The sequence below is a fragment of the Bidens hawaiensis genome, unplaced genomic scaffold (genome assembly GCF_021521415.1).
Source record: "Bidens hawaiensis isolate Kalapana, Puna unplaced genomic scaffold, B.hawaiensis_p1.1 tig00040169_1, whole genome shotgun sequence".
In the NCBI taxonomy this organism is placed as follows: domain Eukaryota; kingdom Viridiplantae; phylum Streptophyta; class Magnoliopsida; order Asterales; family Asteraceae; genus Bidens; species Bidens hawaiensis.
In genome coordinates this window covers 106,619-121,222 of record NW_027505655.1, presented here as the reverse complement: position 1 = coordinate 121,222, position 14,604 = coordinate 106,619, and the positions used below count along the sequence as shown (strand labels likewise).

At 34.8% G+C, this 14,604-nt stretch overlaps 1 protein-coding gene and 1 pseudogene across 3 annotated transcripts; one reads left to right on the top strand and one right to left on the bottom strand.

Annotated features, from left to right (window-relative positions):
• Positions 1–2,571: 2,571 nt before the first annotated feature.
• LOC143614540 (polygalacturonate 4-alpha-galacturonosyltransferase-like) lies at positions 2,572–7,341 on the top strand. 3 transcript variants are annotated; one of them, XM_077087950.1, is made up of 7 exons: positions 2,572–2,727; positions 2,816–2,953; positions 3,051–3,131; positions 3,213–3,547; positions 3,911–4,268; positions 5,197–5,775; positions 6,773–7,341. In XM_077087950.1, the coding sequence occupies exons 2-7, from the start codon at positions 2,840–2,842 to the stop codon at positions 7,046–7,048; spliced, it is 1,743 nt and encodes a 580-aa protein (XP_076944065.1). In that variant the 5' UTR covers positions 2,572–2,727; positions 2,816–2,839; the 3' UTR covers positions 7,049–7,341. The 3 variants fall into 3 exon arrangements, with proteins under 3 accessions (XP_076944065.1, XP_076944064.1, XP_076944067.1); XM_077087949.1 differs by having other exon boundaries at positions 3,030–3,131; XM_077087952.1 differs by having other exon boundaries at positions 2,573–2,727; positions 2,816–2,945; positions 3,061–3,131.
• A 2,329-nt stretch (positions 7,342–9,670) lies between these two features.
• Positions 9,671–14,334, bottom strand: LOC143614539 (putative carboxylesterase 9; annotated as a pseudogene).
• Positions 14,335–14,604: the final 270 nt, after the last annotated feature.

Genomic DNA, 14,604 nt, shown 5'->3' with positions numbered 1-14,604 from the left:
GTTACAGGGAATCTTCATGTTAAGGTTAATGGTGTATTTATAGTGAATTGGGCCCAAACCTGATCAAAATCGGAAACTTTCGGGAAAAATAAATTGGCCGCGCGGCGCGGCGTGCTTCAATGGGGGCCGGTTTGACCGGCCGGTCCCACCGGTTCTCCTTACGGTTCATTTTCTGATGTGTTCCGGCCTCTCGTATAGGCTTGTTTTGACTCGTTTTTCGCCCTTTTCAACTACGATCAACTTCCGGAACATACAAAACACAATTATGTTAGTAGTATACAAATATTAACTAAAAACAAACAAAAACTAATAAAATATTATATAAAATATACTAAGGAATTATATATATTTATCATTATATCAATCATGGATTCGCTTCCCCACGCAACCAATCACCATGACCATTGATATACTTGCACACTTGGATAGCCTCATGTGTCTTACGTTGCTACAAACCAAGGAGTTGATTATTTGGAATCCCACAATCATGGCATACAAAAGCCTACCAACAAATGAATCCCATAACCTTTATAACTTATAACACCATCACAGACAATTTGGGATAATACATTGACCCTTGAAATAACTATAGAGTTTTGCATATTAAACGTACCGCTGGTTTCATTACAAGACATTTTATTCAAGATAAATAACATGGACACAAATACCCTTCAACACAAAAAGAGAATATGTAAGAAAAATTTCCATGTGGTCTAACAGAACTCTATACCTACATGCATTGTACTCTGTCATTTCGGATGCTTGGTCTGTGTTTTTCAAACGTTGTTATTAAATTTTACACGACAACAGAATAGTTTAAAAAGACAATATTCCCTCCTTGTCCATCAAAATTAATATTTAGGGCCCATATGAGAAACATTGACAACTCCCTGCACATGCTTCTAACTCATAGAAGCTGCAACATATCATATATCATATGCTCCCTGCTCCGAGATAAGTGGATCCCCATATTCACAATCCCCACAATCCCACCAATATCCTTGCACTCGTAGATCCCCATTACCCATTATGTTACAAACAAAAAATCGTTTGCTATAGCTGGCACAACAAAACTATATGAGGATTGCAGTTTTCACCAAACCGTTAGGACATGCCTACCACATGAACTGGTTTACTAACGAAAGAGGGGAAGTCTTCACTTTGACCCTTGTCTCTCCCGCTATTTAAGTCTGTCAATGTTGTATGACTTTCTTAATTCCCATTATTTTTTGTTTTTTGCAAGTTAAATACCAATCACTTTATAACACTGTCTATCAACATATATGCATACGCCGATATGCATGTGCACAATCAAATCACATATGCCTAACACTTTACCTTTTTGACAAATTGGTGACTTTAATTTGAGCATTTCGTTCATCTGGTGATTAAATGTCAACTCTAACAACGCACCCATTAACACATATTCAATCCTTTATATTGATTAAAAACCATTAAACCCATAAGCATACTTTATTAACAAATGTTTCTGAAAATACGGTGTATCCAATATATATGCATACGTCAGTATTTTAATAAGCACCCCCCTCCACAATAAAAAGCATCATGCAACAAAGCATATGCACAAGTAGCAACATGCTCGCACTGATAAAATAATATGCGATAACCCGCAGCGACGCGTGAACACTTTTGCTAGTTAATTCATTAAGGGTAAAATTTTCATTTAATTAGTTAATTTTAATTGAATGGATTTAAATATGTAATATATATGGCTTAGAGATGGGATATTTGTAATTGATATTTCAGGGTTGGGTAAATATGTAATAACATGACTTAGGAAGAGGATATATGTAAATGCCTAAGTATTTTAAGTCCCTCAAATTTTCTAATTTGTCAAATTTGAACGGGAATTTTTGGGATGTTACAGTTCGGTTCATTTACAGCCATGTCAATGGCTGAATAAATGTAGGGGTGGCAAAAAACCAGTTCCGAACCCGACCCGGCGATTCTTAACCATAACTGAACCTGACCCGATCCGCAGGTATGGAGCTGGTTTCGGTTACTCAAAAAAATCTTACCCGGAACCAAAACCGGTTCCTACGTGATCTATTTTTAGTTGCTGGATTTGTACATGTGAGCATGTACATTTAATTTAGACCACACGTTTTGGGAGGAAAATAAGAAATCATCAGAAAGAAAAGAGTAAAATGAGTAAATGAAAAGGGCATCGTTACGTTACAAAAACAGAAAAGAAGAATAATATGACGATGAGAAAAGTGAATTGGGTAATGTGATGTGATAAAATGGCGATTAAAAGTAGGAAGAGTGGCTCTTGGATGCCAATTGGGGTTCTTTTACTTGTTGGCGTCTTCTTCTTCTTCTTTGGCAATGGGATGTATTATTATTATTCAACTGGTAATTTAATGTTGAAATTCTGGTTTAGGGGTTTTGTGTTTGCTTAAATTGATTACTTTTAGGGGGGTGGGGGGGGGGTGGTGTTTTAATTCATTTGATTACAATTCCCGAACCAAATGTTTGATTTCTCTTATTGTGCTTTAGTCATTCAATCAATATCTTATTCTTCTTTTCTTATATATATTATGCAGATGAAAATGATATCTCAAGCAACCAAGTATTAATCCATTTCTCATTTACGCTATATACGTTTCAAATCAATTCCATACTTACTCTGACCAAAATGTGCAGGATGTAGATTGGAGAGTAAAACTGGCTTTCCAACACATCCCATCTCTTTTCTCAAAAAGGGTATGCCGCCAAAACGTTTATCCACATCTTTTATCATTCTAATCTCATGTTTTGTTTTTATCTGTTACTACTATTTTGTATGATTTAGGTTATTGATGTCATCAAGGCCAACATGGACGATTTAGGACCGTTAAGCCTGGATTCTTTTAGAAAAAACAACTTATCGGCTTCTTGGAAATTTACCGGGCAAGAAAATCTCATTAATGATCGTTCCATTCCTGCTGAGGTTAGTATAAGTTATAAGAATTGGTTCTTAACTGTTATTGTTGTGCCAGAAAATGTGATCTTTATTTTCCTTCTAGATAACGGAAAGTACTAAAAAGGGGACCCCACTTGGCAAACTGGAGAAAATTCTAGATGATCATTTTCAATCGGTCGATACGCCTGCAAAACTAGCAAGAAGGGTAATCTTGTAATTTCAACCTTTTTATGCCATGATTGAAAATTTGAATTTACTCATTTCTATGATTTTACCATTCTTGCAGCAACTGAGAGATAAAAGACGTGAAACTCGAGCGGCTGATTTAGTGAAAAAAGATGATGATGCCATCATAAAGCTTGAAAATGCAGCAATTGAGCGGTCAAAGTCGGTTGACTCTGCGGTTCTTGGGAAGTACAGTATTTGGAGAAAAGAGAATGATAACGAGAATATTGACACAACTATACGTTTGGTCCGTGATCAAATGATTATGGCTAGGGTCTATGTGAGCATTGCAACAATGAAAAACAAGACGCAATTGGCACGTGAACTACAAAGTCAACTTAAAGAAAGTCAACGGGCTTTAGGCGATGCTACTACAGATGCTGATCTTAATCGCAGGTCAGTAGGTGCCTGTTATTGAAAGATGAATTTTCGGTCGTATTTTATGTATATTAATAATTGGTCAAACTAGTGAAATAAAATGTTAAGCGAAGTTTTTGTGTTTTGGAACTTATCAACTCTCGTAATAATTAGTTTTTAGTGTTTGGATAAACAAATATATATTAAATATTCAGTTTTAGTTAATTATGAATTATATGTATCAAGTTTTAGTTAATTAAATATTCAGTTTTACCTATTTACCCATTTTTTATAATTAATTTGAAAGACTTAATACTCATAAACAAAAATCTCGTTTTTACAACAATACTCCTTGTTGGTCCATACTACATGGATTCCAATTATTTGTTTAAATATATGTAGTGTTGGAGAGAAAATAAAAGCTATGGGCCAACTGCTGTCGAAAGCTAAAGACCAGCTTTATGACTGCAAGTTAGTTACCGGGAAACTGAGAGCTATGCTTCAATCAGCGGATGAACAAGTTAGAAGCTTGAAGAAGCAGAGCATGTTTTTGAGTCAATTAGCAGCAAAAACAATCCCGAATGGAATTCACTGCTTATCAATGCGGTTAACAATTGATTACTATCTTCTCCCGGTGGAGAAAAGAGTATTCCCGAGGAGAGAGAATCTTGAGAATCCAGATCTTTATCATTATGCTCTGAATTCTGATAATGTTCTCGCTGCATCGGTGGTTGTGAACTCAACCATCAAGAATGCTAAGGTATATATGTTTATGTTAATCTTGATTCCTGAACATACTGTTAAACATAAATACTTTGCAAGATTGTGAAAGATAAAATTTTGATTACCTATAAATCTATAATCCGAGCAAGCATATCTTATGACCGGGCCGGGTTGAGTTGACCTGCAAAGATTTTTGTGCATTAATTATTTATGGTTAAAGGCTTAAAGCATTAAACATAATTGCAAAAAGCTTTGTTATTTAGGAGGCTGTAAGTGTTATAATGCATACCCAAATTTCAACCCAATGGGCCTGCTCGGCCCGTTTCCTCTTAGTATAAATTTTACTTAGGTGGCTGTGAGCTTTTTGCTAGTTCTATTTAGGGGGTGTAAATGTACCAAGCCAAGCTTATTTAACTTAAGAGAGCTCGTCTTGTTTAGAGTTCTATTTCTGTAGTTTGAGCTGCGCTTGTGAGTAGTCTTTCAAACTCGAATTTGGCTCATTTATTTTTTATTAACTATTTAATCATTTTATTTATATATTTTTAGTACTATTTTTATATATAGTTATAGTGATAGTTTATATATATAATGTAATATATGTTATTTAAGCATTCGATGTAAAAGTCTCGTTTAGGCACGCAAGCCAGCTCGGGCTTGATATGTGAAGCTCGGCCTTTTATCATTTATTAATTGAGTCTCAATAAACGTTTAAGCTCAGCGCCTCAGCCCGTTTTGAATTTTTAGCAAGTAGATCCCGAGTAGCTCAAGAGCAGGTCGGCTAAGCCGGATCGAGCTCAATATGCGAAGCTCGGGCTTGGCTCATTTGTTAATCGAGCCTCAATAATCATTTAAGCTCGACTCGATTCGACTATTCGAGCTTTTAGCTAGCCGATTTTCAGTAGCTCACTAGCGGATCGGCTTGTTTACACTGATACTTCTAATGATTTAATTTGTGTTGTATACAGGAACCCGAGAAACATGTATTCCATCTTGTCTCTGATAAATTGAATTTTGGCGCAATGAACATGTGGTTTTTACTGAATCCACCGGGCAAAGCCACAATCCACGTGGAAAACGTTGATGAATTCAAGTGGCTAAATTCATCCTACTGCCCGGTTCTTAGACAACTAGAATCCGCAGCCATGAAAGAATACTATTTCAAATCCGATCATCAAACAACGGGTTCATCAAATTTAAAATACAGAAACCCTAAGTATCTTTCAATGCTAAATCACCTTCGGTTTTACCTCCCTCAAGTTTATCCCAAACTAAATAAAATATTGTTTCTTGATGACGATATCGTTGTCCAAAAAGACTTAACGGGATTATGGAAGGTTGACCTGAATGGGAAAGTCAACGGTGCGGTTGAAACGTGTGGAGAAAGCTTTCACCGGTTTGATAAGTACTTGAATTTTTCGAATCCTCATATTGCAAGGAATTTTGACCCGAATGCGTGCGGTTGGGCTTATGGGATGAATATGTTTGACCTTCAAGTGTGGAAGAAGAAGGATATAACCGGGATTTACCACAAATGGCAAAACATGGTAAGAATTTTATTTTAATCATCTTTTTTGTCTTGTTAATTATAGTTGTTAATATGCTGTTATCGGGGTTTCTTATTTTATGGCTCGTAAGCCCATAATAGGTTTCTTGAAAGTTGTGTCAGACACGTGAACCTGAAAATGACACAAATTTTTGTGGGTTGACATGAACATTACATGTTTAACCCAGTTTTATGTAAAATTTTTTTCATTTTTGCATATTAGTTCAATGTCTTACAACAAAACCGATCTTTAACTATAAACCGAACTGAAATAAAAAAACGAACCCAAACAAAAACTGATGGTTTGGTTTTATATTTGTTAAAATCGAATGTTCGGTTCGCTTCTGGTTTTGCATGCAATAAAAACCGAACCAAATGCTTGGATTTTCATTTTTAATTTTGAATGTTAAGTAATTTAGAGGAGTTCAATAAATAGTATAATCCAAGTATTTTAGTCCAAATGTATAATAATAAATTAAACATTGATTTACAAACAAAAAGATGAAGAATTAGGCCAAAATTCATTGTTTTGGGCCAATTTGCTTTTCGGCCCAAAAATATTAAGGCTAAATGGTAAAACTGAAAAAACCGAAACTGAACCCAACCCAAACCAAAGGCCAAAATTCATTGTTTTGTGCCTTTTTTTTTGCAACAACTCTAACCGATTTTTCGGCTTTTTGTTCGATTTTAGCCCAAAACCAACCAATGCACGCCCTTAGATACAGGTGTGTATATAAAGCAATTATGTTTAATTTTATAAGAGTTGGTGCAAATTTATCTTCTACATTATAAATTTTGACATACCATAGCCTACCATGTTAAGATATGACAAAAAAATATATTAAAAAAAACAAAAATACAAGATTAAACGGGTTAACCTGCGAACTAGTCAGGCCAACCCAAATCCAACCCATTTAGCTACATGTGTTCATTTGTTTGACCTGAAGCTGACTCGAACCTGTCTTAGTTAAATATTTTACTGGTTGTGTTGATATCAGAATGAAGATCGGGTTTTATGGAAGCTCGGGACTTTGCCACCTGGACTGATGACATTTTACGGCCTGACTCATCCACTTGACAAGTCATGGCATGTACTCGGGCTCGGGTACAACCCAAGCATCGATAAAAAAGATATCGAGAAAGCAGCTGTGATTCACTACAACGGGAACATGAAACCGTGGCTTGAGTTGGCAATGACAAAGTATCGGTCGTATTGGGTCAAATACATAAAGTTTGACCACCCGTATATCCGGGGCTGCAAAATAGGCGAATGAACAGGTTTTTATCGTGAAAAAATGTCATTTCATTTTATTCTTTATTATCGACCAATAGCACGTGTTCATTGGTGTTATAGGTCTTCCAGTGTACTTGTTTGGAACAGGTGTGGTGATAAAGAATGATAGTTTTGAGTGTATCTTGTGTTGGTGTTATAGAACTAGGGTTTAATTGTAAAGGACTTGGATGTGAATATCTACCACCTCTGTTTTTCTGAAAGAATCGTGTGTTCTTTTGTTATCAAAGTGAGTTTATTATTCATGTATTGTTGATGCCGTAACATTGTTTTTGTATTTAATAAGTATATGAAATATATATATATACGCCCTGCTTGCGGTGCGCACATATAATGTATATATGTGTGAACTCTTGGGTGGGCAAAAGTAAAATTGCACTAATTTTGACGTTATTTTACTAATCACGTGAAAATAACGTTAAAAGTGGCGGAAGGTTAATCAGGCATCATGTGGTGGCGTTGATAGCCGAAAGACAAGGGCACATGCACCAATCAGCCGGTGTCCCGATGATTGAGTGTTATGTGTCTTATGTCCAAGGCTTGATTCAAAACTACTATCGAGCCGGGGGTCTCACCGGAAGCAGCCTCTCTATCTCTATGGGATAGAGGTAAGGCTGTCTACATCTTACCCTCCTCAGACCCTACCATAGCATTGCTATTGGTGGGATATACTGAGTACGATGATGATGATGATGATGATGAAATATATATACATATATATAATTTATAGGCATGTGAACCATCACTTGGCATTGAATTTTATGTTTATTCAAACTGCAAGTGCAAAGTGCAAACAACCCAGTCAGAAGAGGACAAATAAGCATGGGACGACAAACGAGCTCACACTGAAATATCGAAAAGGTGAGCCGGGGACCACACGATATCCAACCTGCATCATACATGTGTCACTGGATGACCAAAGAAGAGCATGCCCACTTCACTCATGAATAAAGAACAAACGGCTTTGTGATGTCAAAAACATAAGCGGCTCCTTCTCAACCAACATTTTAAAAGCACGGCTCTTTCACAACCGTCAATCCAACAATGACTCCTTCACAACCCACACTCTGAAATTCTAATTCTGTTTCCTTCGCAACCACTTAAAACAAATGTAAAACGTAATGTCTATTTTAGCAAATTTAGCAAAAATTGAAGTCAGTGTTACGTATTTTGGAGCTTTTGGAGAGTAGAAATCGGTCGATGAAGTGCTAAATCAAGAGAGAGAGAAGATTCACGGGTTTTATCATCTTTAATCTTTCGGTTTCTAATTTTTTTGTTTTTCTGAAATTCACCATGAGCTTTATTCTATTTTCGTTTGATTTTATATGCTAGGCTAAACATTATAGTCTGCCTAGGCTTTATGATGAACCTTTGTTGAAGTTTGATTTTATTTGGAATCTGTTTTTCGCTATGGTTTTATGAATTGGTAAACAGTTTAATATTATTTATACGATGCATATGTATGAATGGTTTTATTTGATGAGTTTTATTTTTTTATAGAGTCTTTGGTGATTGTTTCATATAGTAGGATTATGTTAGGTCATTATTGTGTTCTTGACTAGTTTGTGATTGGTTTATAATAAAATCATAAAACAATTAAGAGAGATCGATGATTCACGGGTTTTATCATCTTTAATCTTTTGGTTTCTATTTTATTTTTCTGATGTTCACCATGAGTTTTATACTTTTTTCGTTTGATTTTAAATGCTAGGCTAAACATTATAGCCTACCTAGGCTTTATGATGAACCTTTGTTGAAGTTTGATTTTATTTGGAATTTGTTTTTCGTTATGGTTTTATGAATCAATAAACAATTTAATATTATTTATTCGATCCATATGTGTGCTTGGATTTATTTGATGAGTTTTATCGTTTCATGGAGTCTTTGGTGATTGTTTCATATAATAGGATTATGTTGGTCATTTATTGTTTGTTCTTGACTAGTTTGTGATTGGTTTATAATAACATCACAGAACAATTTTATTAATAAAACAAATAAAAGTGTGCTGCTAATCTAAAAAGATGTAAGGTGATAAATTATTTGATAGATCTTTGTTGATTAAGATTGCTAGATTTAGTTCTTCGTAAGGAGCCTGTCTAAGTTTGATTTGCCAGCTTTGTCTATTGAATCGAATGAATTTATTGAATTTTCTTTGATTTCTGCGTTGTAAGGTAGGTTGTCAGTTAAATGTACTTGTTCATAATTAATTGGATAACCGTAAGGAAGTCTAATATTAAAATGATGTTTTTAAGAACTTAATAGAAATTCATAGGTGTCGTCTTGAGAATGGTCAGAGGTCCTATTCGGGTTGTCTTCAAGCGAATATTTTATGATCTCAATTTCGTAACAAGTATTTTCCGATTAATTGATAACTGAAACTTAGAGGATTCTAGCTTATGTGGTTTTTCATCATCATCTAATTTAAATTAATAAAATTGTCTTTCACTTATTTTACTTGTTATTCTTAATTAGTTTTACTTTTAGTTTTTAGTAAAACCCCCTTTAAAATAATAATAATAATTAAATAGTCGTGCCAGTTAGTAGAGTCTCATTAAGCTAGTTTACGTAATTAAAAGAGTCTTGATATCCAGACTTAGCTTTACTATAGTCGATCGGTTCGCTTGCCGGTTAGTAGTGTAGCCGAGTTTTAGAGAGTCTAGAGTACTACTTAGTGTTTACATTAGGTTAATTTAGTTAATAATTACTAGACTACTTTTAGCACATCACTTAACAAACTGCATGGTCTAAACACAGGGTCGTTGAAACTGCACGTCGCTCGAAAATCTCTCAGAGTTTTTAGTTTCGGCTCCGTCTGGAAATGAGTGGATAGGTTCGGTTCATTTTAAAAACGAACCAAGCACCAGAAAAGCCTCGCGCGTTCAGTTCTTTTCTTTTCCTCTAATGATCTTTTAGTTTATTATATATAAAAAACATGCAATTTTTTTTAAAGCTCTTTAAATTTTTCTCTTGTGTTGACTTCCAAGTTCGATTTTAAACCCTAATTTCTCATTTTATGTACGTTTTTTTATTAACTTTGAGTTTAGAGTCGTAAGTTTAGACATTTTAGAGTTAGAAGTCAAGAATTAGTGACACTTTAGAATTTTAGAAAGTTAAAATTGATAACTTTGTACAAAACCAAGCAAAACCAGGCGAATCAAGCTGCTCGGTTTTAAACCAAACCATATTCAAGCATAAACATATCGCTCGTTTCTTTAACACACATGCTAGATTGATTTATGCACAAAAAAAGAAGTAATAATAACAACTCGTGAGCAAAAATATACAAATTAATGTAGTTAATTAAACACACCGGCCTGATCTCAAAACCAAAACTACTCAAACTCAAAGAATAATAAAGTCTATAACAAACTTAAGAATAGCAGCAGCTCTTCTAGGATCCACCATCTCAATCCCATGAAAGCCAACATCATCAAACCCCATGCACCACCATCATTTGCACCAACTTCTGCTGTCTATCAATCAGTGGGTCACCCCCAAACCCAATAACCAAACACCTTCCTAGTCTCCCCATATTCTCCTTCACTTGTTCATCCATCAACACATTACAAAACCTATGATCTCTATCCATACCAACAGGCAAAGATAGTTCCCACAACAAGTCAATCACGTGTAGCGGAAACAACGTGTCCGCCGCGAGCTTTAACTCCGATTTTGTTCGCTTTTTCCCGCCGATAAGCGGCTGGGAAAGGATCGTCCCCGCGATGGTTAGCGGGGAGAGGTTCTGGTGGATCACGCGTAACGCGGTGTGGAGAGCGATGTTGGCGCCACACGACGTGCCGTATAGGAAGGTTATTGAGAAATCGGCAAATTGGGCGAGCCACGGGATCTAGGGCTTGGGTTTTGAGCCAGTGTAAGGCGTCGAGGGCATCGTCGTATTGACCGGGGAGTCGGGTTTCGGGTGCCAGGCGGTAGTTGACGGCCACCGCGATGGCGGGGAGCTCGGATGAGAGTTTCGACATGGTTTCGTGGTTTAACGCGTCGGAAACCTGTGAAAAGGAGTAGTTTAGATTTATTTGTGTGAATAGTAATGCAGAGTATAAGTAACATAAGTTTTTTAAAATAGAAAAAGTACTTCCACCATGCGATCGGGGTGAAACATATTAAATTTGAAAGTCACTACACGCTGCAGCATGGGATGTAAAGGGAATTGGGTTGGTATCGGTTCAACTTATTAGGTAAAAGTTTTTGTGACAAAAGTTGAAAGTTTAAAATTCTTATTGTGAAAGTTTAAAATTTTTTTAGCAAAAGCTGAAAGAATTAAAGTCTTATGGCTAAAGTTTATGTTGCCAAAATTAAGGGTAAAGATATGAAACTTTTATGTAAAAAGTTCAAAGGAGGCAAAAGTTTATTTACTAGAATTTATGGTTGAACATGTAGTCATGTAGATGACGAAAGTTAAAGTCAAGCCAAAATTTATTTATCAAAGTTGAGAGACAAATATGTAAATTTATGAAACTTTAGTGACAAAAGTCTAGACCTTGTCACAAGATCACAGCTTTACATCTTGCATCTTATAACATATACATATAATAAACCTGAAAATTGATCCAACCGCCACCGTGGAGGTATACAACTAATGGAAAACGTGCGATTTTGTTGTCATTGGAAGGGATTTTTGCGGGCCGAAAAATGCGGAGCCATGTGTGTTTGGTGGTGTCGAGGATAACGTCTTTGGTGGCGACGGTTTGGCCAGGGAGGAGGTCGCGATATTGAGAGAGATCAAGAATTCTCACTATTTCTTAGATTCCTGGATCCAATTCAATTCAGTGGGATCTTTTATTCACCTTTATGATGTATTTTAGTACAATTTTTGGCGGATATAGGGATCAAATGGTATAGTTCGTTTGTTGGTAGCTTGGAGGATTAAAAGCATGACTCTTGCTTTCCAATTGGCTGTTTTTGCATTAATTGCTACTTCATCAATCTTATTGATTAGCGTGCCCGTTGTATTTGCTTCTCCTGATGGTTGGTCAAGTAATAAAAATGTTGTATTTTCAGGTACATCATTATGGATTGGATTAGTCTTTCTGGTGGGTATCCTTAATTCTCTCATCTCCCTGAATCATTGGATAGGAATCCAAAGATGAAGAGAGAAACAAAGAATATTACTACTGTGAAACGAAAAGTTTGAGAGTAAGCATTACACAACCTCCAAGATCATTTTTGAAAAAGAAAAACGAGAGAAAAGAAAAGATAATAGATCCTCCATTTTTATATCACATATCTTATTTTGACACCAAGAAATGAATTCTAAAATAGAAAAGAATGTTTAGAAATTCAAATGAAGTTCTGAAGTTGAATTTTTAAAAAGAGTCTTTGATTACCAGAAATCACTTTCATACCCCCAATTAGATGTTGTAAGCGACCCTAAGCTAATAAGGTATTTCGCCGGAAAGGAAAAAGGATTAAAATCGGGAAATGGGGCGAGCCGGATTTATCGCGGCTATTCGATCATTTCAATGTTTGAATTGAAGGTTCATACTGTTAGACTTATTTGATCTTATCAAATGTTATCATTTTTCTCGAATAAATCATGAATTCTATAAGATACTATTAAAGATCTTATCGAAAACTTACAGCAGCTTGCCAAACAAAGGCTAAAAGAAAAAAGAAAAGGGGTATGACTGGCATAACATCTACGATTGGATTCAAAAAAGCATAGGCTTCGGGCAATTTGGCGAAGAAAAGACTACTCGGATAAAGGGCAGAATTAAGACAGATCAAACTAAAGATATTAAGCATAACATACATTTTTTTCGTCGAGATAATTGCATTTTGATTGAGTTATTGATATAAGGAAAAATGAAGAAAGTAAGGTAGAAAAAAAAATCCTTTTTTTACCACTCAATCAAAAATCCCCCAATTCTCAAAGGAGACTAGAAGAAATCATACTTTCATACAATATCTTAATTGAATTATATGTAATGATCAATAAATTAAGTTGAATTCTAGATATACACATGTCAAAATCCTAGCAACGAATCTATAATAAATTCTACATTCTATAGAGAAGAAAGATTTTCTATAGATAGTTGGACTGGAATTGACGAACACTTAATACCGATATTATTCTTTATTAGTATTAGTGTCCAATAAAAATAGAAATGGGGCGTAGCCAAGCGGTAAGGCAACGGGTTTTGGTCCCGCTATTCGGAGGTTCGAATCCTTCCGTCCCAGAGCATATTCCCTGTACCCGAATACTTCTTTTTTGTTCAACAAGGTTCTGTTTCACGGTCTAATATTGGATAGAAGAGTATTCCTGTTTCTTTTTTTTTTATTTTGAATGATTCTTTTCGGAATCATATCTGAATTTTTCACAAACTGAACTAAATCTAGTTCAAATGACATGCAAAAGTAACTAAACCCTTTTGATAAAGATAAGATAAGATGTAGAAAGATTACTTAACCTCAGGTTCAAATATGAAAATACATATAAAAGAGGAAGTGCTTAGCCTATAGGTATGTATTGTTATCAGGTATGTATTGTTATCCTATCAGTGACAAAAAGTCTTTCTATTTTTGTGAAAAAGAGTTTTCATCTACTTACTTAAAAAATGAAATTTTAAATATTTAACAATTATATTTATTTTCATTGTTCGATCTATTTAGATTATTTTCTTTACATCATTGAGAATTCCATTCGAAAAGAAAAAGAAAATGATCTTTATTATGATAATCAAATGGAGTCTTTACTGTAAAACTTGACTCAAATAATGATATAGAAGTAAGAAACTTTTTCAAGTATAAAGATTTGTAATGATTTTTTATGGATTGAATCTTTGGGAAGTTTTGGGAAGTTGGAATTAGTAAGTCTATCTTATTGAGTCACTTGAAGAGGCAGAGTCAAAGAGATTTTATTTATCAAATAGATTTTATTTATAGTTATTTACTTAATCGGTGAATAGAAGTATACTCTGGATCGGAATCGTCAGTAGCGGGGATTTGGGGGAATTCCATTAGACGGGTTAAGGTACCGTCTTGGTTTTTAATGATTTTGAGGTGTTCATATGGATCAAACTTTGACATGAGTTTTGTTTATAGGATAAATGATGGATTTTGGAGTTGTGAAGATTTTGATTTTGTTTTTGTGAGGTGTGTTGTTTGATTTTTTGATTTATTGAATATGGTTTGATACAAAGTTTGTGAAAGGTTATGATAAATTGTAGGGTGTTTTGGGGGAACTTGACCTCATACAAACTAGGCATTTTTGTTCAAAGGTTTACATTATGAAAAAAAAATAAGAAGAAAAAAAAAACAAATGATTTACTTGTGATGCTTGGATGCTATAACATCCTTAGCACCAGCAAATACACATGGTGCATTAAGATGACTCATTTAAAATATTACCAACATGTTTTAAACACATTATAAAAATCAAATGTTACGAATACAAAGAGTTACATGCTGATATATGTATGTTATTTAATAAAAAAGTAACAAATTTGAAATTAATTATTTGATGTTATATCACAAACATGCATTGGTCTTTGAATCGGGAGATTCTGTTTTAATGTTGTT

Bases quoted from the DNA above. Each gene is read 5' to 3' on its own strand.
- LOC143614540 (XM_077087949.1), top strand. From the start codon at position 2,840: ATGGACGATTTAGGACCGTTAAGCCTGGATTCTTTTAGAAAAAACAAC. The intron at 3,132-3,212 runs GTAATCTTGTAA...CCATTCTTGCAG, and splicing joins CTGCAAAACTAGCAAGAAGG to CAACTGAGAGATAAAAGACG. The intron at 5,776-6,772 runs GTAAGAATTTTA...TGTTGATATCAG, and splicing joins ACCACAAATGGCAAAACATG to AATGAAGATCGGGTTTTATG.